This window comes from Colobus angolensis, unplaced genomic scaffold, assembly GCF_000951035.1.
Source record: "Colobus angolensis palliatus isolate OR3802 unplaced genomic scaffold, Cang.pa_1.0 Scaffold178, whole genome shotgun sequence".
Classification (NCBI taxonomy): domain Eukaryota; kingdom Metazoa; phylum Chordata; class Mammalia; order Primates; family Cercopithecidae; genus Colobus; species Colobus angolensis.
In genome coordinates this window covers 3,893,764-3,918,763 of record NW_012114910.1, presented here as the reverse complement: position 1 = coordinate 3,918,763, position 25,000 = coordinate 3,893,764, and the positions used below count along the sequence as shown (strand labels likewise).

General features: G+C 42.5%; 1 protein-coding gene across 3 annotated transcripts; it reads left to right on the top strand.

The window, feature by feature from the left end:
* The first annotated feature begins 8,937 nt into the window (after positions 1 to 8,937).
* On the top strand, positions 8,938 to 19,966 carry GINS3 (GINS complex subunit 3 (Psf3 homolog)). Of its 3 annotated transcripts, XM_011938797.1 has the most exons (4): positions 8,938 to 9,578; positions 11,894 to 12,010; positions 16,901 to 17,134; positions 18,296 to 19,966. In XM_011938797.1, the coding sequence occupies exons 1-4, from the start codon at positions 9,393 to 9,395 to the stop codon at positions 18,524 to 18,526; spliced, it is 768 nt and encodes a 255-aa protein (XP_011794187.1). In that variant the 5' UTR covers positions 8,938 to 9,392; the 3' UTR covers positions 18,527 to 19,966. The 3 variants fall into 3 exon arrangements, with proteins under 3 accessions (XP_011794187.1, XP_011794188.1, XP_011794189.1); XM_011938798.1 differs by lacking the exon at positions 11,894 to 12,010; XM_011938799.1 differs by lacking the exons at positions 11,894 to 12,010; positions 16,901 to 17,134.
* The last annotated feature ends 5,034 nt before the right edge of the window (positions 19,967 to 25,000 follow it).

Below are 25,000 nucleotides of genomic sequence, written 5' to 3'. Positions count from 1 at the left end.
TTTCGCATGACATTGACAAGGTCTCTTGGTGGTATCCACTTGTCATATGGATATGGTCTGGAGGCTCCAAGATGGCTTCTGCACACTCATGTCTGAGACCTTGGTTGGGATGGCAGGAAGGCTGTGATTAGCTGGAACTGCCCACCAGAGCATGTCCATGTTGCCTCCCTGGCTAGCATGGTCTCAGAATGGTCAGTTTCCTTACATCCTGACTCCTGGCTCTGAGGAGGAGTGTTTTGGGGAACAGAACAGGAGCTGCGTTGCCTTTTATGAGCCAGTATCGGGAGTCACACAGCATCCCTTACATCAGGCTCTGTTGTTGCTCCCATTATGCTCTGTGACAAAGCCCACCCAGATTCAGAGAATTTGCAGCTGTGTTTTTGATTTTGGGGTTTTTTTGTTGTTGTCTTTCTGTCACCCAGGCTGGAACACAATGGCACAATCACAGTTCACTGCAACCTCAACCTTCTGGGGTCAGGCGATCCTCCCACCTCAGCCTCCCAAGTAGCTGGGACTACAGGCACACACACCACCATGCCTGGCTAATTTTTGGATTTTTTGTAGAGGCAGGATCTCACCATGTTGCCCAGGCTGGTCTCGAACTCCAGGGCTCAAGCAATCCTCCCACCTCTGCCTCACAAAGTGCTAGGATTATTAGGCATGAGCCACCATATCCGGCCTGTTTTTAAAACTGCCATGGTCTGCCCTCTGGCCACAAATAATTTGCCTTTCTCTCACATGCAAAACATGTACCCCTTTCCAAGACTCCGCCAAAGTCTCATCCCATTGTGACATCAGGCCGGACTCCTTGAAGTCTGCCCTTCTTGTGCTCCCTGTGAAGCTGCTGTGCAACTACACCCCCAGGAGCCCTCCAAGCATTGCTGTCTAGCTGAGAGGTGCTAGGAGGCATGCCCTTTAGATTCTTAGGTCTTTGTGTAACTAAGAGAGCACAAAGCACCATCCTACATCTTTCTGAGGTCATTACAAGGGTCTTAGAGTTATGGATTCCCTGAGACAATATTTTACAAGCATTGCCCTTGTAAAAATACTCCACAATCTGATTTTGTCCGCTTGTTTCCTCTTGGTGACATTGAACTTCTCAAATCCCACTCCCTTACCTTCATATTCGTTGTAAAATTAGGTTTTGATGCTTAATTGGATTCAGGTTAAATATTTAGGCACAAATACTTCATAGGTCATTCAGTATACTTACTGCATGATATCTATAGGTACATCATGTCAGGTCATCCTGTATTAACAGGTTAGGTCTCATCATTTTCATAGAGTGGCAACCCCAGATCTCTCCATTGTAAAAATGTACATGTTCATCTTTCTTTGTGATTTGCATGGAATGTGTGGGGTGGTACTATGAAAAATGCAAAATGCCTCACAATTCATGTCATTCTAGTACAGGGGCTGTTCTAATCATCATGGTATCCTTCCCATTTTAGTTTGTACCGTGGAATCAAGTCCTGACCTGGCTCTTGTGAATACAGCTCTTCCATCTCTTGTGCCAGCACCTGCTCCTGCTCCAGGTATCTGTTCACTAAGCCGGGAATATCCCTAAACTAGCTCTCACTTCCTTGGTAGTCATTTGCCTACCTTTGGTTAAGCTGTGTTCGTCTTTGCTCCAGGTTTGCTGTCAGTTGGATCCTGTCTGCTTTCTATCCTCCAGGAATTCCCGTATCCTTCCAGTCTTCTGGTGGCCCTCTTTATTGTGTTCCTGTTTTTGTGGGTTTCATATGTACATATCAAATGCCCACTGACAGACAGAATGTATTGTGTAAGGAGATTTGAGGCAGGAAGTAGGGAGATAGTGTGTGTGCTTGTGTTCAGTCAGATGTCTCTAGCCAACCTTGGCTCTTGGGAAACTATATCTCAGGGCAATGATGAAGGAATATCACATGTATCAAGTCATCACATTGTACTATACATATATATGTATGTGTGTATATATATATCATTATTATTTACCAATTAAAAATTCAAAAATAAACTTTAAAAAAGTTTCAGAACATGAAGATAGAGACCAGATTGTTATGGACTGTGTTTTGTGTCACCTCAACACTTGCAGTTTGAAGCCCTAACTTTTAATGTGACTAAATTTGGAGACAGAGTGCTTCAAAATGGTAATTAAAGTTAAATGAGATCCTAAGGGTGGAGCTCCAATCCAATATGACTGGTGTCTTATAAGAAGAGAAAGACTCCAAGGATACATGCACACAGAGGAATAGCCATGTGAGCACATAGCGAGATGACAGCCATCTGCATGCAACGAGAGAGGCCTCGGAGAAACCAGCCCTGCCTGATGAAGTTGAATTAACAGGTACCTCTCTTATAATGATGCAATAGCTTCTTCTTTGCAAGTTAAGAGGGACACACACACACACGCACATACAGGCACATACAATATCTCTCAATATATAAGACGGGTTAACAATTTCTGTTAGTGCTGCTGAAGACTGTGGGAAGAATCTAAAATTGGTGCTACCCACACACAAGGTCGCATCATGCCCATCAATTTATTTTGATCTCATGGAAGGCGTTTTGGAGCAGTGCTCAAGAAATAGCTCAACCAAAAGAACATCTAAATTATGTAAAAATGAACTCCAATGGTTCAGATCTATTAATCTTACGTAGTAAGATTTCAAACGTGATACTATAATTCCAAAACACAAATAACTGTAATAATTTGATCTCATAGGAGATAAATTCTACCTAATTTTTTGCAGGAAAAAGTTGGAGAACAATACTTTATCACCTTCAAATATATTTGGTAACTGGAACTGAAGGGGAGACAAGTGTAGCCAAGCCTAGACCAAGGATGATCATCAATAATGACAGCTATTTAACAGATGATCATCAATGACAGCCATTTGACAAATGTTCATGGAGTGCTTGCTATGTCCCAGGTATTCTCTGAGGTGCTGAGAATGCAGCACTAAACAAACATGAATAATGATGATAAGAAAGACATTTATTGAGCTCTTATTGTGGGCTAGGCCCTGAGCTCAGTGCTTTGTATACAGCTGACCCTTGAATAACATGGGTTGGTTTGAACTGCGTGAGTCCCCACTTATATGTGAAGCTTTTTTCAATAAAAGTTATACCATGGGCTGGGCATGGTGGCTCACGCCTGTAATCCCAACACTTTGGGAAGCCAAGGTGGGCGGATCACAAGGTTAGGAGTTCGAGACCAGCCTTACCAATGTGGCAAAACCTCACCTCTACTAAAAATACAAAAACTAGCCAGGTGTGGCAGCCTGTGCCTGTAATCCCAGCTACCCAGGAGGCTGAGGCCAGAGAATCACTTGAACCCGGGAGGCGGAGGTTACAGTGAGCTGAAGTCGTGTCACTGCACTCCAGCCTGGGCAATAGAGCGAGACTCCATCTCAAAAAAAAAAAAAAATGTATGCCACGTGTGTCTGACTCTCCTACCTCCCCTTGCAAGTCCTCCACTTCTTCCACCTGGGCTACCCCTGAGATAGCAAGACCAGCCCTTCCTCTTCCTCCTCCTCCTCAGTCTACACAACATAAAGATGACAAGGATGAAGGCCTTTATTGTGACTCACTTCCACTCAATGAATAGTAAATGTATTTTCTCTTCCTTTTGGTTTTCTTAACATTTTCTTTTATTTGGCTTACTTTATTATAAGAATACAGTATATAATACATATAATACGCAAAATATCTGTTAACTGTTCAATAAGGCTTCTGTATATAATACATATAACGTAAAATATCTGTTATCAACTGTTATCAATAAGGCTTCTGGTCAACAGCAGACTAGTAGTAGCTAAGTTTTTGGGAAGTCAAAAGTTATGTGTAAGCCAGTGGCTCACACCTATAATCCCAGCACTTTGGGAGGCTGAGGTAGGAGGATTGCTTGAGGCCAGGAGTTCGAGACCAGCCTGGGCAACATAGCAAGATCTCACCTCAATAAAATTTTAAAAATAATTTTTTAAATTTAAAATGTTATATGTAGATTTTTGACTGTGTAGGGGTCAGTGCCCTGACCTTCTCATTGTTCGAGGGCCAACTGGGTATTAGCTTATTTGTCCTACCTGCACCACAACTCCGTGAGCTACTATCATTATCTCCATTTTACAGATACAGAAGCTTCTGCGAGATAACTCACCCAAGGTTTCAAAGCCAATTAAAGTAGTAAAAATTGGATCCTACCCAGGCCTGTTGGCTTCCTGAAGTAACACAGCAATTGACTAGAAACGGCTGCTGAAAATGCTTCATAGGTAGGGAACTAGGCCATTTAAAATTGTATTTGCTTAAGCATTCCTTTTTTACAGTTGATATAAAGGTAAAATTCAGTACAGTTCCACCAAAACTCAACAAAATCTACATTACTGGAGCCCAATCAATGAACTTTCATCATGATATTAATGACTTAAGCTCATGGATCTACAGAATTATATTGTGACTAGCATGTACCTTGGCAAACAATTTTTTTTTTTTTTTTTTTTGAGACAGAGTCTCCCTCTGTCCCCCCGGCTGGAGTGCAGTGGCACAATCTCGGCTCACTGCAACCTCCACCTGCCAGGTTCTAGCAATTATCCTGCCTCAGCCTCCCAAGTAGCTGGGACTATAGGTGTGCACCACCATGCCTGGCTAAGTGTTTGTATTTTTAGCAGAGATGGGGTTTCACCAGGCTGGCCAGGCTGATCTCGAACTCCTGACCTCGTGATCCGCCTGCCTCGGCCTCCCAAAGTGCTGGAATTACAGGCATGAGCCACCGCGACCGGCCCAGCAAATTATTTTTTAACCACTTTAACTTAGTATTTTCAGTGTTTTACTGCTACATTTTGTAACCACTGTAATATCTACATATCATCTGTACTATTATTTACTTAAAACTTTTACTTGATGTTTTAAAGGAAATTTAATATTACTGCTCTAAATAAAGAGACACTAAATCACTCAATAAATACTTACAAAGTGCCCAATACACACTAGGCAGCAGTGATATAGCATTGAAAAAGAAACTAAAAAATATCCCCATCCTCATGGAGCTAATGTTCTATTAGGGGTAACAGACAATAAACTAGATAAATGGCCGGGCATGGTGACTCATGCCTGTAATGCCAACACTTTGAGAGGCCTAGGCAGGCAGATCACTTGAGTTCAGGAGTTCAAGACCAGCCTGGCCAACATGTGAAACCCCGTCTCTACTAAAAATACAAAAGTTAGCTGGGTGTGGTGGTAGATGCCTGTAATCCCAGCTACTCAGGAGGCTGAGGCAGGAGAATCACTTGAAACCGGGAGGTGGAGGTTGCAGTGAGCAGAGATTGTGCCGTTGCACTCCAGCCTGGGCAACAAGAGCAAAACTCCTTCTCAAAAGAAAAATAACAAAGTAAAAGAAACAAGATAAGTAAAATATATAGTTAGAGACTGATCAGTGCTGAAGGGAAAGGTGGGTGTCAGTCCATTCTGTGCCGCTGTAACAGAATAGCTGAGACTTGGTAATTTCTAAATAACAGAAATTTATTCTCTCATAATTCTGGAGGCTGGGAAGTCCAAGATCAAGGCACCAGCATCTGATGAGGGCCTTCTTGCTGTCCTCACGTGGTGGAAGTCAGAAGGGCCAACGGGGACAAATTCTGTGTTCTCACATGGCATGTGTAGAGAGAGAACCCACTCCCCCAACCCCTTTTTATAATGGCATTAATCCATTCTTGAGGGTAGAACCCTCATGATCTAAACACTTCCCATTAGACCTCACATCCCAACATCGTTGTATTGGGGATTATGTTTCCAACACACGAATTTTGCAGGTATTGTCAAACCACAGCAAGGGATATCAAGTGTGTAAGTTAAAACTGTTGTTAAATAGTTAAAATTTTAGATAGGGTGGCCAGGGAAGACCTCATTGCGACAGTGACTTTTGAGTAAAGACCTGAAAGGGACAAGCCATGTGAAAACCCAAGAGAAACACAATTCAGGTAGCAGAACAGACAATGCAAAGCACTGAGGATCAAGTGTGTCTGGGATGCTTAAGGAACAACAGGGAGGTCATGGGCAGAAGCAAGGAGACTAGAGAGCTAATGCAAAAATTCAAGAAAGAGGTGATGGTGACTTAAACCAGAATAATGAGAAATGGTCAGATTCTAGAAATATGAATGTTAAGTCAACATTTGCTGATGGGCCAGTTAGCTGATGGGCCACTACAAAGTGTAAGGGTTAGGAGAGCAGATCAAGCAAAACCCCAAAATTTTGGCCTGAGCAGACAACTGGAAAGATGGTGCCCAATACATTTCTTTTTTCTTTCTTTTTCTTTCAATGAACCATGTGTACAGTTTTTCATATTTCTCCTTTTTCTCCCCACCCCCAGATTTGCATTTCTGTTACTTGCACCACAACCTCCTCACTCAATGAAAGAAATTTAGAAAGCACTGGGATTCAAAAGAACAGATGTAAAGGTTGCTTGAGGTTTTGCTCATCTAAAGCCTGTGTGTTCTTTGGAGGCTGTGACTTTTGAGGGCAAGTCATAAAAGCTAAAGCAGCCCCTGCCCTGTTCACCAAAACACTTGTTCTAAGTTATAAAACACTGCAGTTCTATGATTCTGAAATCTTGAAAGGATTATAATGAAAAAAATACTCTATTTTCAAGGATCCAGCAGACATTTTTCAGAATACGGAAATTTTGTATATTGTAAATATACCAAATATACTCTGAATATTATCAGTATCAGCTTTCTCAGAGAACAGAAATACTACTGGCTCTTAGGATTTAAGCTATTAACACATATCTGTGCTTGAAAACCACATGCCACTTTTGTCAAACGAATTGATGCAGTTCAGCATCATAAGCTGAAATATTCGTTAATTTCACCTTTTTCTGATTTATTCACTTGTTCATTAGTTCAACAAAAGGATAGTTTAAATAGAGTAACAATATATACACAATGATAGTTTCATGATGAGCCAAGACATTAAATAAGACAAATAAGGCAATCTGATTTTATGTTAAACATTGGCCTGTTACTTTATTATTAAAATAATAGTGGTATTTGAGTTTGGAGCCAGTATTCTAGTCTTTGTACGAAGATAATGCCTTTCTTTGGCATCAATAAATCAGTATGCATCTATCTTAATTATATCAGCATAAAAAATAGCTTACTGTCCTTGGCAGTAAATAACATTGCCTTCAATTAGCCAAATTATATTTCTATCTCAAACTACATCCAGTACCATATATCCATGTCATCAGAGAAATTTTAATTATCACTGCAGATTGTGTTTATTTTTACATTGGACTGTATCACAAACCGAACATTTAAAATATGAAAAAGGAAAAAACCTTCATATAACTGCCTCTCAACGTGCCTCCTCTCTAAAGCTTCTAGGCTGCTTTCTCCATTGGGCTGCAGACCTTCCTGTCTAGTAGCTCCTGGACACCATGTGTCCCAAACTGAATTCATCCTTTCCCTCCAACTGCCCCTATTCCTGTGTTCTGTGTATCTATCCATGACATGTCCATCCACCTGGTCAATCAGGTTCAAAACTTGAATCTCTGACTACTCTCTATACTTCACTTCCTATATCCAATTGGTTGCCAAATACTGCCCATTGAACAGCTTCCAAGTATCTAATCTCTCTCTCTTCTTTATCTACTGCTGGAATTCTCTTCCTGAAGCTCGGATTTATGTTATTATTTGCCCCCAAACCTTGCATTTTCCCCCCATTTTCTATGGAATGGCCTAACTCCTTAGAAAGGTACCAAGACTTTCCAGAGTTTGACCATGCCTTTCCACCCCACTGTACCTTGTTTTCGTTGTCCTCTGAATTTCATTTATAAAGGTGACTGGGTGATGACAATCAATGAATTAGTGGCCAATGCCTTTGAAAGTTTTATGGTTCTTAAGAGAAGGGACTGTGCCTATGACCACACGAAAAAGTATTAGGGTCAATGAGGAAGTAGAGGGAGCAAGGAGAAAGCCCAGAGCCTTTATTGCCGTGGGAAGCAATGGGCGAGGCAGGGAAGGGAAGTCTGAGCAAGCTTAGGATTGAATAGTTTGAATAATGTTGGCGAGCTCTGGGATATAGGGGTGAATTTTAGTTGTCTGGTACTTGGCCATGGGGTGATTTATTACAGTGACTTGGGGCAGGGAAAATATTGGTGTGTGAGATGGATAAAGGTGGTGTGGGGATATAGGCTTGGGTTGGTTGGTTTGTATATGAAAGGGGTGTTCACAAGCAAGTTGTTTGCTATCTCTAGGAATTAGCTAACTCTGGAGGGGCAATTCTTCCCCAGGTCCCCAAGACCCCAAGATGTTAACGCATCATAAAATACAGAAAACAGAAACTAAAATCCACGATTAATACACACCTCACTTCCCACACACCCTTTACTCCCAACTCCAGTAGCCACAGAAATGCTCTTCTAGATGAAGTAAGTTCTGTAGTGCATCTCTCAACAATCTGCTACCACCCATAGCCCTGGCTGAGGACAGTCATCAAACCTGATACTATGCGACCATGGTCCTTCCCCTGGTCACTGGATAGTGGATAGTGATCACTGGATAGTGATCGCACCCAACATAGGCACCCCCATCTATAGGGTGGCTGGCAATCTGTGACCATTGTGGCCTGCCTGGACCAATCGATAAACTGGACCAATTGGATTTCCATTTTTAGGGATTTAAATTCAGAGCCACAAAAGGAGATTGTCAGTTGATGATGAGCTAGGACACCCTGAAGTACACTCACAACCTTTGCAAGCCATGTGCAGTCTAGTGCTCCACCCCTCTACCCACCCCATCCAACTCCCACCAACATACTCACCAAATACAACACACTGGTTCATCATCTAGACTATAATAACTCGCTGGGGATAGTGCTGGAAGTTTTTGTTTAACATTTCTTTCAAATACCAAGATTAACGGAGTTGCACAGTGAAAAAAACTGTAGGAAAGAGTTGGACTTAGGCCTGGAGTGAAGGGCACAAGATGCCTTTATTTTAAACCCCTAAAAGTGTTGCAAAGTGTTTTTAGTTTCATATAAATATTTAAGGATCACATGAACACAATCCAGTACAAATGGGTCCAGGAGCTTCAGCGAGCGTTCCAGCTTCTTCATAACGTTCCCCTACTGGGCAACAAGCGGAGGGAAGAGAACTTCCGGCGCCCCCACCTACCGCTCCCCTGCCCTGTCCAGCTGCTCTAAATCTGCAGACTTGGTCGATTGCTTCTGCCTGGGCGGTACCGTCCGAATCGACTGCTCCTGTCTGACGCGTCCCTGGGCGCGGGAAACGAGTTTCAATCCACTTTCCTGACCCCAACCATACTGCCCAGTGTCCGCCTCCCCGTCTTGTACACCCCTAACTCCCTGAGGCTCCTCCGAATCACGCGAGTGGAAGCGGAGAAGCTCAAGTGGCCGCCATGTCGGAGGCTTATTTCCGAGTGGAGTCGGGTGCGCTGGGGCCCGAGGAGAACTTTCTTTCTTTGGACGACATCCTGATGTCCCACGAGAAGCTGCCGGTACGCACGGAGACCGCCCTGCCTCGCCTTGGCGCTTTCTTCCTGGAGCGGAGCGCAGGCGCCGAGACTGACAACGCCGTCCCACAGGTGAGCCTTTGGGTGCGGGGTCCCGCCCGGAAAGACTTCAGCTCCCGGCGGGCCTCGCGGCCCTGGGACGTCGCGTCGGGGCGCGCTGCCCCCTGGGATTTGTAGTTTTCGTGGAGGCAGGGCCGAAGGCGCTAACGACTTCTTCCTGGAAACTCTGCAGGGGTCCCGTCGCGCTCAGGGTGGTCTCCAGACTTGTTGTTCGCCATCTGTGGTGAAACTACATTTATCCTAGGTCGCCAAGCAGCCTCCAACATTGATTTCATTTTTGAAACTGTCCAAATTCGTTAGTGTCTTCCCCCTACCACCCCCTGCAACGTGTGTTGAATGCTTGAAGATTGGCTCCAGCTGAATACTTCAGAATTAGAGTTCTGATTATGTTTGCCTTAAAACAGCTTTGGGCTCTGTAAGAGCATGTGATAAGCGGGAACCCCAAGTTGCTAGATTCATGCCTGCATAATGATGACAGGATCAGCACCCACTTACCGAGGGCTTACTTAGTGCCAGCATGGATGGGTGTGGGGAGTAAGCTTTTCCCTTTAATCCTTCAACAGCCAGAAACGTTGGGTTACTTGGCCAGGAGCTTCAGTTAGTGGTGAGCTGGGATTCGGAACCAAAGGTCGTATAGCTTCAAATATAAAACTGTCCCAGGAACAGGGCTTGTAATGGTTATCTTGGATTTCCTGTTTCACCTGTTTTGTTTAGAACGATGTTTTTTTGTTTGGTCTGTTTGTTTCAAGTTAACTTTTATCAAAGTAATACATAACCAACGTTTTAAAAGTCAAATAGGCCGGGCGCGGTGGCTCACTCCTGTAATTCCAGCACTTTGGGAGGCCGAGGCTGGCGGATCACGAGGTCAAGAGATCAAGACCATCCTGGCCAACATGGTGAAACCCCATCTCTACTAAAAATACAAAAATTAGCTGACTGTGGTGGCGGGCGCCTGTAGTTCCAGCTACTCGGAGGCTGAGGCAGGAGAATTGCTTGAACCCAGGAGGCAGAGTTTGCAGTGAGCTGAAATTGTGCCACTGCACTCCAGCCTGGCTACAGAGCAAGACTCCATCTCGAGTCAAATAGTACCAAAAGATTTATAAGAAAAAATAACAGGCCCTGCCTTGCTTTTCCCACTTCCCCCTCCAAGTCCACAGGGCTCAGGTACCTTTTTTAGTGGTGTCTTAAGATTCATCTCTGTATTTCTAAATAATTTTCTTAAACTTACCTTGTTGGGTTGTTTTTTGTTGTTGTTGTTGTTGTTGTTTGGATGTAGACATTATCTGTTGACTTTGTATCCTAGCAAATGAGGATTTCGTTCCCATAAACACAGGTAAACATGGCGCTATGCTGCCCATACTTTATTCATATTTCCTTAGTTTTTAGTTAATGTCCTTTTTCTGTTTCAGGATTCCACCTAGGATACCACATTGCATTTAGTAGACATGTTTCCTTAGCCTCCTGACAGTTAATCAGACCTCCTTGTTCTAATGACGTTGACGGTTTTGTGGAGTGGTGGTCAGGTATTTTGTAAAATGTTCCTCAATTGGAAATCTTTGGTTTTGGGGTAGTTTTGTTTTTGGTTTTGGTTTTTTGGTTTTTTGACAGAGTTGCCCTGTCATCCAGGCTGGAGTGCAGTGGCATAATCTCAGCTCACTACAGCCTCTTCCACCTCCTGGGTTCAAGCGATTCTCCTGCCTCAGCCTCCCAAGTAGCTGGGATTACAGGTGCCCACCATCACACCCAGCTAATTTTTGTATTTTTAGTAGAGCCAGGGTTTCACCAGGTTGCCCAGGCTGGGCTGGAACTCCTGACTTCAAGTGATCCACCCACCTCAGCCTCCCAAAGTGCTGGGATTACAGCTGTGAGCCACCTCGTGCAGCCACCTTTGTTTTTGTTTTTATTCTTTTTTCTCAGGATTAGGCTTGGTTATCAGCTTTAGGGAGGAAGACCACAGAGGCAAAGTGCCATTTTCATCACATATTAAGGGTACCTACTATTAACAGGACTTTTTACTGTTCATTTGAACCTTGGCAGAGGTAATGTCCATGAGGTTGCTCCACGTTTTCATACTGTACTCTGGACGGAAGTCATTATCACTCACTGAAGGAGGAGGGAGTCATGTTCCACTTCTTTTGAGTGCAGTGTCTCCATTAATACTTTAGAATCCTTCTGCATGGGAGATTTGTGTAGGAAGGTTTGTATGACATTTAATTTCATTTATAGAATTATTCAGACTTTATTTCTTCTTGTGTTCATTTTGGTATATTGGTTTTTAACTAAAAATTTGACCATTTTATCTTTTTTTTTTTTTTTTTTTGAGACAGGGTCTTGCTCTGTTGCCCAGGCTGGAGTGCAGTGGTGTGATATGGCTCACTGCAGCCTTGACCTCCCAGGCTCAAGTGATCGTCACACCTCAGCCACCTATGTGGCTGGGATTGCAGGCGCATGCCACCATGCCCAGCTAATTTTTTTTCTTTTTTTGAGACGGAGTCTTCACTGTGTCGCCCGGGCTGGAGTGCAGTGACCGGATCTCAGCTCATTGCAAGCTCTGCCTCCCGGGTTTATGCCATTCTCCTGCCTCAGCCTCCTGAGTAGCTGGGTAGTTTTTTGTGTTTTTTAGTAGAGACGGGATTTCACTGTGTTAGCCAGGATGGTCTCGATCTCCTGACCTCGTGATCCGCCCATCTCGGCCTCCCAAAGTGCTGGGATTACAGGCTTGAGCCACCGCACCCGGCCGCCCAGCTAATTTTTGTATCTTTTTTTTTTTTTTGGTCTAAATTTTCAATGGTATCAGTACAATGCTCAGAATTTCCTTTACTATCTTTTTAATGTCAGTAGGATTACAGTGGTGCCCTTATTTTATTTTTAATATTAATAAGTTGTGTTCTCCCTTTCTTGATTACCCTTGCCAGGAGTCTATCAATTTTTTTATTCTTTTAAAAGAACTAACTTAGGACTCTGTTAGTTTTCTCTTTTGTACCTTATTTTAGGTCATTAAGTTCTTAATTCTTCTACTTTATTTGGGTTTAATTTTCTATTATTCCCCACCACAAACACACCCACATTTTCAGATGGAAACTTAGATCATTAATTTTTCAGTCTTCTTTTATACATTCATAGCGATACATTTCTTTTAAGTACAACTTTAATTGCATTTCATAAGTTTTGATGTGTTATATTTTCATTGTCAATGAACTAAAATACTTTTTAGGCCAGGCACGGTGGCTCACACCTATAAACCCAACACTGGGAGGTGGAGGCAGGAGGATCACTTGAGCCCAGGAGTTCGAGACCAGTCTGGGCAACATAGTGAGTCCCCATCTCTACAAAAAATAAAAATAAAAAAAGCCAGGCACGGTAGCACACTCCTGTGGTCCCAGCTACTCAGGAGGCTGAGGCAAGAGGACCATTTAAGCCTTGGAGGGTCAGTACTGCAGTGAGCCAGGATCACACCACTGCACTCCAGCCTAGGTGACAGAGCAAGATAATGTCTCAAAAAAATAAATAAAAATTTTAAAAAACTGTTTAATTTCTATTGTGATTTCTTTTTTGACCCATAGGTATTTACAAGACTAGCGCTTAATTTCAAACATTTTGAGATTTGGTCATTTACCATTTTTGTTTTTTATTTCTAGCTTGATTCCACTGTGGCCAGAAAACATAGTCTGCATGATTTCAGTCTTTTGAAAGTTGCTGAGACTTGATCTATGGCAAAGCATAAGACTAATTTAACCATTCTGTGTGGACTTGAAAAGATGTCTATGTGAAGTCATGGTGTCCAGTAAATAATCTGTATGTGTGAATTAGCTCATTTCTTAATTGTTTTGTTGAGATATTCTCTATCCTTGCGATTTTTCTTTTCTATTTTTTTTTTTAATCCTGAAAAACATGTGGACCAGGCATAGTGGCTCCTGCCTGTAACCCTAGCACTTTGGGAGGTGGAGGTGGGAGGATCACTTGAGGCCAGGAGTTTGAGATCAGCCTGGGCAACATAGCAGGACCCTCTCTCTAGGAAAAATGGAATAATTAGCTGAGTGTGGCACATGCCTATAGTCCCACCTACTCAGGAGACTGAGTCAGGAGGATTACTTGAGCCTAGAAGACCATTGCACTCCAGCCTGGGTGACAGAACAAGACCCCATCTCTAAAAAAAAAAAAAAAAAAAAAAAAAAAAAAAAATGTTAAAGTCTCTCACTATGATTATGGATTTGTCTGTTTATCCTTCTGTTAATTTAGATAAATATTAATTTTCTGGTAGATATAATGACCTTTTATTGTTGTCACATGTCCCTCTTTATCTCTAGTAATGTTCCTGTCTTTTGATTAGTGTTTACATGACATTTTTTCATCCTATTTTTAATTTTTCTGTGTCTTCATATTTAAGGTATGTCTCTTTTTAAGCAGCATGTAGTTGGGTTTTGTTTTTTATTCAGTGTGCTGATTTTTAATTGGTATATTTAATCCATTTACATTTAATTTAATATTGACACATTTGTGTTCATTTTTACCTTCCTACTTTTTTCTTATGTCCCATCTGTTTTAGCTTTCTTTTTCTATCCTTTCTTGACTTCTTTTGCATTAATCAAATTTATTTTGCTATTCATTTACCTTTTTATTAGTTTATTTAGTTATATACTCTTCTTTTACTTTAGTGGCTACCTTAAATATATTACACAATCATTTTTGACTAAAAAGAATGTTATATAAGTTACTACTTTCACCACTTCACAGAAATGACTAGAATCTTAGAACACTTAAACCCATTTTGTCACTTGTGTTAATCATGATGTATTCTAATTTGACTCATTGAAAACCCTATAAAACAGTATTATTATATATCCACTTACATATTCTTTTCATTACTCTTTTTTGCTTTTTGCATTTCCATAGTTCTTTCTGGAAGCATTTTCATTCTCTCTTCAGAATTCCCTTACTCTGGATCTTCTGGTGATAATTCTCAGTTTCTGTCTGTGTCACAGATCCCCAGAACCAACCCAGATTTCATGGTTCACTAAGAAGACTCAAAGGACTCAGCTCATGGTTAAGATTTATTACATCAAAAGGATATAAAGCAGAATCAACAGAGGGAAAGGTTGCATGGAGTAAAGTCTGGAGGAGACCAGGCACAAGCTTCCAAGAGTCCTCTCCTAGTGGAGTCACACAGGACACACTTAAATTCTCCAGTAATTTGAATTCTGATAAAATGTGTGAAATACTGTTTACCAGGGAAGCTTGTTACAGACTCAGTCCCCAGGGTTTTATTGGAGGCTGTTCATGTGGCACTTTCTGTCCAGCACAGACCAAAATTCAGACTTCCAGAGGCAAAGCAGTTGTTCAACATGAATCGCATTGTTTGCACAAACAGTTCAGGCACACTCTCATTGGTTCTGGGACGGGTGAGAATCCCTTTTCTGAAATCCAAGTTCCCAGATGCCAACCAAGCGCCAACCTTACAAGCAGGCCTTGCTAAGATAGCAGTCTCAGGCCTACTGTGTTAACTCTTTTCTGCATACTTTCTCTATGGAAATGCCTTTATTTCACCTTTACTTTTAAAGAATATTTTCACTGGGTATAAGGTTTTACACTCGCAGTTATTTTCTTTTAGCACGTTAAAAAAATCCATTTCCATTGTTTTGTGTCTTCCATAGTTTCTGTTAAGAAGTTGGCTTTTTTTTTTTTGAGATGGAGTCTCACTCTGTCGCCCAGGCTGGAGTGCAATGGTGTGATCTTGGCTCACTGCAAACTCCACCTCCCGGGTTCAAGTGAGCCTCCTGCCTCAGCCTCCCAAGTAGCTAGGATTATAGGCGCCCACCACTATGCCTGGCTAATTTTTATATTTTTAGTAGAAACAGGGTTTCACCATGTTGGTCAGGCCCGTCTCTAACTCCTGAGCTCAGGTGATTTGCCTGCCTCGGCCTCCCAAAGTGTTGGGATTACAGGCATGAGCCACTGCGCCCAGCTAAGAAGTTGGCTTTAACTCTTAATGTTCCTTCTTTAAAGGCAGTGTGTTCCTCACTCCCATCTACAGCTGTTTTTAAGATTTTCTCTGTCTTTGGTCTCACAATTCAGGTAATATATGCCTAGTTGTGATTTTATTAGTATGTATTCTATTAATACTTGTTATTCATAATGTTCCTTGAATCTGTGGTTTGATATCTTTTTTTAATTTTGAATAATGTATAGCTATTATCTCTTCAGACATTTATTTTGCCTCAGTCTGTCCCTCCTCCCCATTAAAATACATGCATGTTGAAGTTTTTCTTTCTTTTACACCTTATTTCATACATCTCTTAGGCTCTTCTCTGTTTTTTCTCTAGATGCTTTAGTCTGAATATTTTCTATTGACCTTTTCTCCCATTCACAGCCCTCTCTTCATCCATATCCAGTCCAATAAACATGTTAAATTTGATTTAATCTATTGACTTGTTAGGTTCAATTATTATATTTTTCAGTCCTGGAATTTCCATTTGATTTTTAAATTTATCTTAAAGTTGGCGCCTAATTTCTCTGCTATTTGATGTCAAATAGAGGGCTTACATCCGTCCCTTCTGTCTCAGATCTTAGGCCCTCATGTCCTGGTGGTGTTGGCAGCCTTGAACTCAATGTTGGTCTGTCTAGTCCTGTGCAGTTTGCCAAAAGCTCTGCTTCCACATCCACAAAGCTGTTCCCATCTTTTTGCAACAGTTCTCCCTTGTGAGAGTTTTTGGCTTTTATTGCTTCACTCAATCCAGTTGTTTGCCTTTGATTTTTTGGAGATTTATGACTCTTAATTTCTGGTCTGTCATGACCACCTTATCTTGTTTACTAATTCTGTTGAGGCTTTAAAAACTAGAGACATGTGTTCTGTCATCTCTGAAGCTGTGAAGTGGGATGGGAAGGGGCTGCCACCCCAGCTCAGGTTGATCCTGTTTTTCTTTCTGACCCCTAGCACCCAATAGGGTGCTTAGCACATAGCAGGCACTCGGCAATTGGATATTTAGAATAAATATTGAATATTCAAAGAAAAAGGAAATGTTTACTATAGTTCTGAAGTGTCTACAATTGGACAGTTCTTATTTGTGTTAGTTAGAAGACTCTCTCTTATCCTACATTTTTGTTCTCCACCATGTTTTTGTTGTATAAGTCCATTTTCTCTCTCCATTCCATCATCACATAAAACTTCAGCCCACGCACTTAATTGCTTCAAGTCACGACCAGGTCTTCTGTGCTTGACGGCCACTCCCCCAGAGAGAAAAGATAGTATTGCTCAGGCGATGTGTATTTCCTTTTCGTCACACACATTTCCTATGTTATTTGTCTGTTCTTAAAATCTACATTCATGCATGCTGCAGGGTTCCAAGCTTGAACTCCCCTTGTGGCTGGCAAAAGGACTTTTTGACAACAAGCGACGGATCCTTTCTGTGGAACTCCCCAAGATCTACCAGGAGGGCTGGAGGACCGTGTTCAGTGCGGATGCCAATGTGGTGGACCTCCACAAAATGGGGCCCCATTTCTACGGGTTTGGCTCCCAACTCCTGCATTTTGACAGTCCCGAGAATGCAGACATTTCCCAGTCTCTGCTGCAGGCAAGTAATGGGTATGAAAACCTGTGGTGCTGCACCTATCTCAGGAGCCAGCCCAGATACTACTTTTACCCAGGACAGTGTATGACTTGTAAATTTAGTTTGTTATTATTCCAGGTCAGCCTACAGTTACACTGTCTTCCCATTATATATTATATATACACATACACACACACTTTTTTTTAATATGACTTGTCTGCTACTACTCATATTTGCTTGCTACAAGTTGAGGCCCGCAGGAACTCTAGGAAATGAGAACAGGGTGATGATGGCCAGGTGCGGTGGCTCACACCTGTAATCCCAGCACTTTGGGAGGCCAAGGCGGGAGGATCACTGAGCCCAGGAGTTCAAGACCAACCTGGGCAATATAGTGAGATCCCATCTCTATTAAAAAGAAAAAAGACAAAGAAAGGGTGATGGTACATTACAGATGACAGACACTTAGATACACAGTTCCAGTCCTGGCCTGAGGGTTCCTGTTGGAAATACAAGAGTTATTGGGTTATTTGTTTCCTTCCTTTGTTCTGGGGTTAGGGCTTGGCCCTGCCATGAACTAGCAATATGACTTGGTCAAGCTACTTGACCTCTCTAGACATCAATTCACCTGTAAGAATTGATGGAGATGATAATAGTGCCAAAATTTTAGAGTTGTGGTAAAACTATGTAACACCGTGTAATAAACAATAACTCATATTGTTATTACTTTTCCAGGACAAAACAATGTTATACATCTGTTCCCATCCTTTATGGTATAACCTTATTTTAATTTTTCATAATTATTTTTTATTCTGTTACTGTTAGAAGAAACCATCATTTCTGTCTCTTGGGACAGAAGCATTTGCTACTAATGACTAATGATAGTGCTAATAAGACAATGCTAATAATGACAAAAGTTTCTCAGGGAGCTTGCTGTGTGCTAGCCATTTGCTAGGTGCATTACATGTATTCATTGGTTTTCTTAACAACTTACTGGATTTTCATAACAATCCACTTCACAGATGAGGAAATCGAGGCTTGGCAATGTGCAATAACTTACTTGGGTGCTAGAGGGAATTCAGACATCATTCTTTCTTTTCATGCCATTTAAATGTTCTGAGATAAAATGGATATGACTTTGTGGGGTGTGAGGTCAACCTTGACTTCTCTTACTCCCTTGTTTTCCAGACTTTTATTGGACGTTTTCGCCGCATCATGGACTCCTCACAGAATGCTTACAACGAAGACACTTCAGCCCTGGTAGGCAGGCTAGACGAGATGGAGAGGGGCTTATTTCAAACAGGGCAGAAAGGACTGAATGACTTTCAGTGTTGGGAGAAGGGGCAGGCTTCTCAGATCACAGCTTCCAACCTTGTTCAGAATTACAAGAAGAGAAAATTCACTGATATGGAAGACTGAAGGCCAGAGGAACACAGAATGGCTCCTTGTAGACATATCCCTCTGTGTGTCCTTGATAGGAGCTGGCTGACCTTGTACAGAACCAGAATCTTGTCCCATTTCGTGGCTTATTTCCTGTGGCCATAGGGAATTATAGGGAGCTGGACACGCTGGAGGTTGTGGGTATCCCTGGCTCTGTGAGTCTTCCAGGACCGTCCCACCCTGCTGACACCCAGCCCAGGCCCTTTAACCCGAAAACCCACGGCCAAGGAGAAATCAAAGTCCTTCCTAAATAAGAATCACTGCCACATAATATATCACAGTAGAGTTAGAGTTGAGACTGGGATTCCTTGTGTCTGGGAGTTTGGACAGCTCCAGATGTACAGTTTCACTAGCCACAAAGCACAGGTACAAACTGGGTCATTGCCTGGTCACAAAATGTTCTCTCGATCTTATTTGCCTCATCTTCCTCATGGTTGTACAGAGGATAGCACCCCACCATGCTGGCCTGACTAAGTATCTCCTGCTGCCTGCCTGCAGGGAGTTACCCCAGTTTCCAAAAACAGTCGCCCAGATAAAGGAGGAAAAGAGAAAGGCAGATGAACGGCATGGCTTTTACTAAAGAAAAGATACTGGCCTCAGGGCTTAATGAACTGGAATTCTATACTCAGGGCTTAATGAACTGGAATCTGCGTAACTCAGCAGTCAGCCCGGAAGGGAAATGGTTAAACTGAGCTTATTTTTGCCTCAGAGCCTAAGAGCACCTGCACACTGATTCCACTCCCTGTCTTGAAAAGCTGTCAGGGAGTCGTTGGGAATTGCAAAGTAGTTATGAAGGGGTGTTAACCAGCCCGCATACATCCGGAAGTCAGGACTTGGTTGCTGACTGCGAAGGGCCCTGTTTTCGAAACCTAACATTGCAAGTGTAAGAGAGCAAGAAGGCTCCATTGTGCTTTTTTTTCCTCTTCAGTAAATTTTGCAACCTTATTGCATAGAAGATCCCTGACCATTTACTGGAACCTGGTTAAGCAAGCACAGATCTCTTTTCCTGAAGATCAAGGATGCAACCTCAGGTTGAGAAAGAAACAGCATTACCTGGGCCCATTAGACCGTTCGCAGGGCTTCACTGCTTCCCCTCTGACACTCCACAACTAGCAAAAATTGTCTTTGTCATTGGAGATTATAGAGGGATTTGGGTATCCAGATTGTGCAGATGCAAACTTAGATTGTCTTGATGCAAACTTAGAACCACAGAAATGCTTTTAAAATGCCTATTTTAAGATGGAATTGATGTTTTTATAATTTGATTTTAGTGCTAAATAAATGATGGACTTTGTACATGAATATGTTCTGTACAAGTACTCTTTCTGTCACTAGTACTACAGATAATCATCAAAGCTATCAGAATTTTGTCTTTGATCATATCTGACAGTAATGCACAAATAAATCCATGTTTTAGCAGATGCTCTTTTGCTTGTGTGGTACAAAATAGGAGGTACATTCTCTGTAGGAGGGTGCTGTGTCCTAGGAAGATGAGATTTCCATTACTACCGCAGCATTTATATATAGCCAGGGCCCCAGAAACCATTCATAGAGCGAGAAAAGCATATTATTTAACTTTTGGCATCATTCTTTTCACACATAGCTTTATATTTAAAGTCAACCCTAAGTCTGCTGCCGTTTTTTCCTACTTCCTAAAAAAAAAATTCCTCGGGGGCCATGTGTCAGGAATATGTAGGTATTCATTTCCAAAATTTAGCCCCTATTTTACATTTCGAACAGATTATGTTACACGTAGCTTTGAACCCATTTTCAATTACAGATCTGCCTTCAGGCCTGTCGGACTACCCCTCTCCCCAGCAGCCCTCCAGTCAGTCGTTTGGATTTTTATTTGTTCTCTTCAAGAGGTAAATTTAAAAAAAAACAAACAAACACAACAAATGGACTCAAATACCAAATTGCTCTCAAACTCCAGGGAGTAAATGTGTGCCCTTTGCCCTGAAGCACTCTGTTCCCACGTAACTGTGGCCTTATAGATAGAAGACCTCAGTATATGCAGGTTTTTCCCAGGGACAATGTGGGCTGCCAGGAGGAGTGGGGCAAGGCTCTGTCTCCTGCTGTTAGTGACTTCTGGATTTGGGTGGCTCTGGGCTGTCCATGGCTCTCCATCTCCACACTGATGGCTCCCAAATTCCTATCTCCAGCTCAGATCACTCCCTGCAGCTCCAGACTTGGATCCAACCCCCTGCTTGATGTTTCTACTTCCCCGCGGCCTGCTCCTCCTCTGATCTTTCCCATCTCCATCTTTTACAACTCCATCCTTCCCTATTGCTCAGAACAAAAACGCTATGTCCTCCCTGACCTTCCTTCTCTCACTCTCCATATCTTTTGGGTCTACCATCAGATCATTTGGAGCATCCGGCCACCTCCCCATCACCTCCGGTGCTGTCACTTGGGCCAGGCCCCTACCATTTCTTTCCTGGAGTTTTGGGGTCACCCCCTAACTGCGTCCCTGCATTCACCCTCCACTCTACCTACAGACTCTTCTTACCATAGCAGTCAGAGTGCTCTTGTTAAAAAGTAAATCCAGTCTTGTCGATTCTCTGCTCAAGACCCTCCCATCTTAGAGATAAAGGCTACCTTGTTATCCCAGCACACTTCGTTAAAAACTCATCTTTGAGCCGGGTGCGGTGGCTCATACCTGTAATCCCAGCACTTTGGGAGACCGAGGCGGGTGGATAACTTGAGGTCAGGAGTTTGAGACCAGCCTGGCCAACACAGTGAAACCTGTCTCTACTGAAAATACGAAAATTAACCAGGCATGGTGGTGGGCACCTGTAACCCCAGCTACTCGGGAGGCTGAGGCAGGAGAATTACTTGAACCCAGGGGGCAGAGGTTGCAGTGAGCTGAGATCATACCACTGCACTCCAGCCTTGGTGACAGAGCAAGACTCCATCTCAAAAAAAAAAAAAAGTCATCTTTACCCTGCTAATCTGATGTTGAATTTCTTTATTGCTTGCATGGCAGAAATAATTTGTTTCTTATTTTAAATAAAAAGTCCACTTTCTCGCTAAGAATTCTGAGCATCTTACAGAGCTTCTCACTAATCTCTCAGCACCTCTGAATCCGAGGTTTCTGGAATACTGTGTCTGAACTAGTGAAACTGGCATGCAGAAGCACTGAGTGACTCAAGTTCAAACAGCAGTCAGTTCCACGCTGCGTCTGTCTGTTCTGTCCTCCAAGCCTTCAAGAAACCCCAAGGGAGCTTTTGATCTTTGTGCTTGAAACAACTGTGTCTATGTGAAAATGTAATATTTTAAACTGACCTTGGCAAAAGAAAATGACCGCAGAGGCTGTATATATATTTCTCAAAGCAGATATTTTTGTGTTCAGGAGAAAAATCTATAAAATGTAAGGTAGATGCTTAACTATAAGAATTTTTTTTTTTTTTTTGAGACAGAGTCTTGCTCTGTCACCAAGGCTGGAGTGCAGTGGCGCGATCTCAGCTCACTGCAACCTCTTCCTCCCGGGTTCAAGCTGTTCTCCTGCCTCAGCCTTCTGAAAAGCTGTGCCACCACGCTCAGCTAATTTTTGTATTTTTAGGAGAGACGAGGTTTAGCCAGGATGGTCTCGATCTCCTGACCTAGTGATCCATCCACCTTGGCCTCCCAAAGTGCTGGGATTACAGGCATGAGCCACTGCACCAGGCCAACTATAAGAACTAGTCTAAGAAATATAATTTCAACATTCCTTATCTAGTGAAAGCAACTTTTTAGGTCATTTTATTTTATTTTTGAGACAAGGTCTCACTTTGCTAGCCAAGCTGGAGTGCAGTGGCCCAATCACAGCTCACTGCAGCTATGATTTAAGCCTTGACCTCCCAGGCTTAAACAACCCTCCCACCTCAGCCCCCCAAGTAGCTGAGATTACAGGCACACACCACCACGCCTGGCTAATTTTTGTATTTTTTGTAGAGACGAGGTCTCAGTATGTGGTACAGGCTGGTCTCAAACTCCTGAGATCAAATCAGTCCACCTGCCTTGTCATCCCAGAATGCTTGGATTACAGGCGTGAGCCACCGTGCCAGGCCGATAAATTTCTAATATTGAATACACATAGAAACATTTGTTTAAAAGATAATTAAGTAAATGTTCTAAACCTAAGGAAAGGTATCTGAAAGCTGGAATTCCGTTGCTATATCTCTTTCTGTGTGTGTGTGTTTCTGTTTTGCTAACTCTTGATATTATCCTTTTGAATGATATCCTTTTGAATTATCTGAAAGCTGGCATTCTGTTGCTAATTCTGTGTGTGTGTGTGTGTGTGTGTGTGTGTGTGTTTTGCTAGCTCTTGATATTATCCTTTTGAATGAGCAGGAGTAAATCTCTCGTCCTTAATAGTAACAAATAAAATGTACAGTGAATCAAGGACAAGTCTGGAAAAATGTAGAGTCACTTTTTTCCTGAGAGCAAATGACTAATATAGGTGACAGGCCCAGCCTGCTTTTGTTTGAGCTCGTTTTGTTTTTTTAGGCTTCTGCTTTTCTGCCTAGTTAATCAAAGGAGACATAGTGCAGCCAGAAACAACTCGCTTGCCAAGCAACCTTACTTAAGCATAGCAGCATTCTCCTCCCGGGCTACGCTGTCCCATTGCCAGCCTTATGGTCTAGGAAAAGCTGCAAATGAGGACACACACAGAAGCGGAGATCTCCTTTCTGTATCTGCTTTTTAAAGATCAAGTCAAATCAACAAAGTAGGCATCATTTCATTCAACTTTTTTTTTTTTTTTCTCAAGGCAGGGTCTCACTCTGTCACCCAGGCTGGAGTGCAGTGGTGCGATCTCAGCTCACTTTGACCTCTAACTCCCAGACTCAAGCGATTCTCCCACCTCGGCCTCTGGAGTAGCTGGAATTACAGGCATGCACCACCATAACGGCTAATTTTTTTTTTTTTTTTTAGTAGAGACAGGGTCTTGCTATGTTGCCCAGGCTGGTCCCAGACTCCTGAGCTCAAGCGATCCATCCACCTCAGTCTCCCAAAGTGCTAGAATTACAGGTATGAGCCACTGCTCCCAGTCAACCTTTTTATTTTAAAAATAATTTTAGATTTATAGAGCAGTTGTAAAGGTAAGACAGAGAGTTCCCATATATCCTTCACCCAACTTTCCCTAATGTGTTACATAATCGTGGTACACTTGGTACCTAGTGTACCAAGTACCTGGTACCTAACTTCTTAGGTACACTAAGAAGTTAACACTGCTACACTTTTAACTAAACCACGGGCTTTAAGCAGATTTCACCAAATTTTCCATAAATGTCCTTTTCCTGTTTCAGAATCCAATCCAAAGTCCCACAATGCACTTAGAGGGCAATCATTTTTCAAAGCAAAACTGCATTAGACTCTTTGCTACATTAATTCAGTAGTTCAGCTTATTGGAAAGGTTTCACTGCATTGAGGCAGGTGCACTGGGGCCAGTTGGAGCTTGCATAGGATTAAACTACCGGTAAGCACATCAAGAAGAGAGAGAATATTTGCTTTTCTTTCTTTTTAATTTAATTTAATTTATTTTTATTTATTTTTTTGAGATGGAGTCTTTCTCTGTTGCCCAGGCTGGAGTTGCAATGGCACAATCTCAGCTCACTGCAACCTCCGCCTCCCAGGTTCAAGCGATTCGCCTGCCTCAGACTCCTGAGTAGCTGGGATTACAGGCACCTGCCACCACACCTGGCTAATTTTAGCATTTTTAGTAGAGATGGGGTTTCGCCATCTTGGCCAGGCTGGTCTTGAACTCCTGGCCTCAGGTGATCCACCTGCCTCAGCCTCCCAAAATGCTGGGATTACAGGCATGAGCCACTGTGCCCGGTCGAATATTTGCCTTTCATTGAAATTTTTACTTTTCGTCTAGTACTTGCAACTGACAGAAAAAGGCCTCTGATTTTACTTAGAACTTTTAGCATTCTTTCTCTTTGATAGCAATAACTTGATTTCCTCCCCCTTTCTCTCTGGCACTCTCTAGCTAATTTTCTCTGTGTCTAAATGAGTTTAAAACAAGCATGGCTTTCTATACCAACATGATTAAGTGTCAGCACAGCTCTGAAGATAGTGCCTGGGAACTGCCAGTGTTTCAGAATTCATAATGGAGCACGTGGAATCAGTTCATCCTGCAAACATCTCCTATCCATGGCTCAGGACAAAGAAAAAATCAGGCCGAGCGACGTGGCTCTCGCCTATAATCCCAGCACTTTGGGAAGCTGCAGCAGGAGGATAGCTTGAACCTGGGTGTTTGAGACCAGCCTGGCCAACATGGTGAGACCTTGCTTCTGTAAAAAATAAAAAATTAGCTGAGCATGGTGGCTCATGCCTGTGGTTCCAGCTACTCAGAAGGCTAAGATGGAGGACTGCTTGAGCCCAGGGAAGTTGAGACTACAGTGAGCAGTGTTAGCGCCACTAAACTCCAGCCTGAGTGAAGGGAGTAAGATCCTGTCTCAAAAAAAAAAA

Bases quoted from the DNA above. Each gene is read 5' to 3' on its own strand.
- GINS3 (XM_011938797.1), top strand. From the start codon at position 9,393: ATGTCGGAGGCTTATTTCCGAGTGGAGTCGGGTGCGCTGGGGCCCGAG. The intron at 12,011-16,900 runs GCGCATGCCACC...TGCATGCTGCAG, and splicing joins CTATGTGGCTGGGATTGCAG to GGTTCCAAGCTTGAACTCCC. The intron at 17,135-18,295 runs GCAAGTAATGGG...CTTGTTTTCCAG, and splicing joins TTTCCCAGTCTCTGCTGCAG to ACTTTTATTGGACGTTTTCG.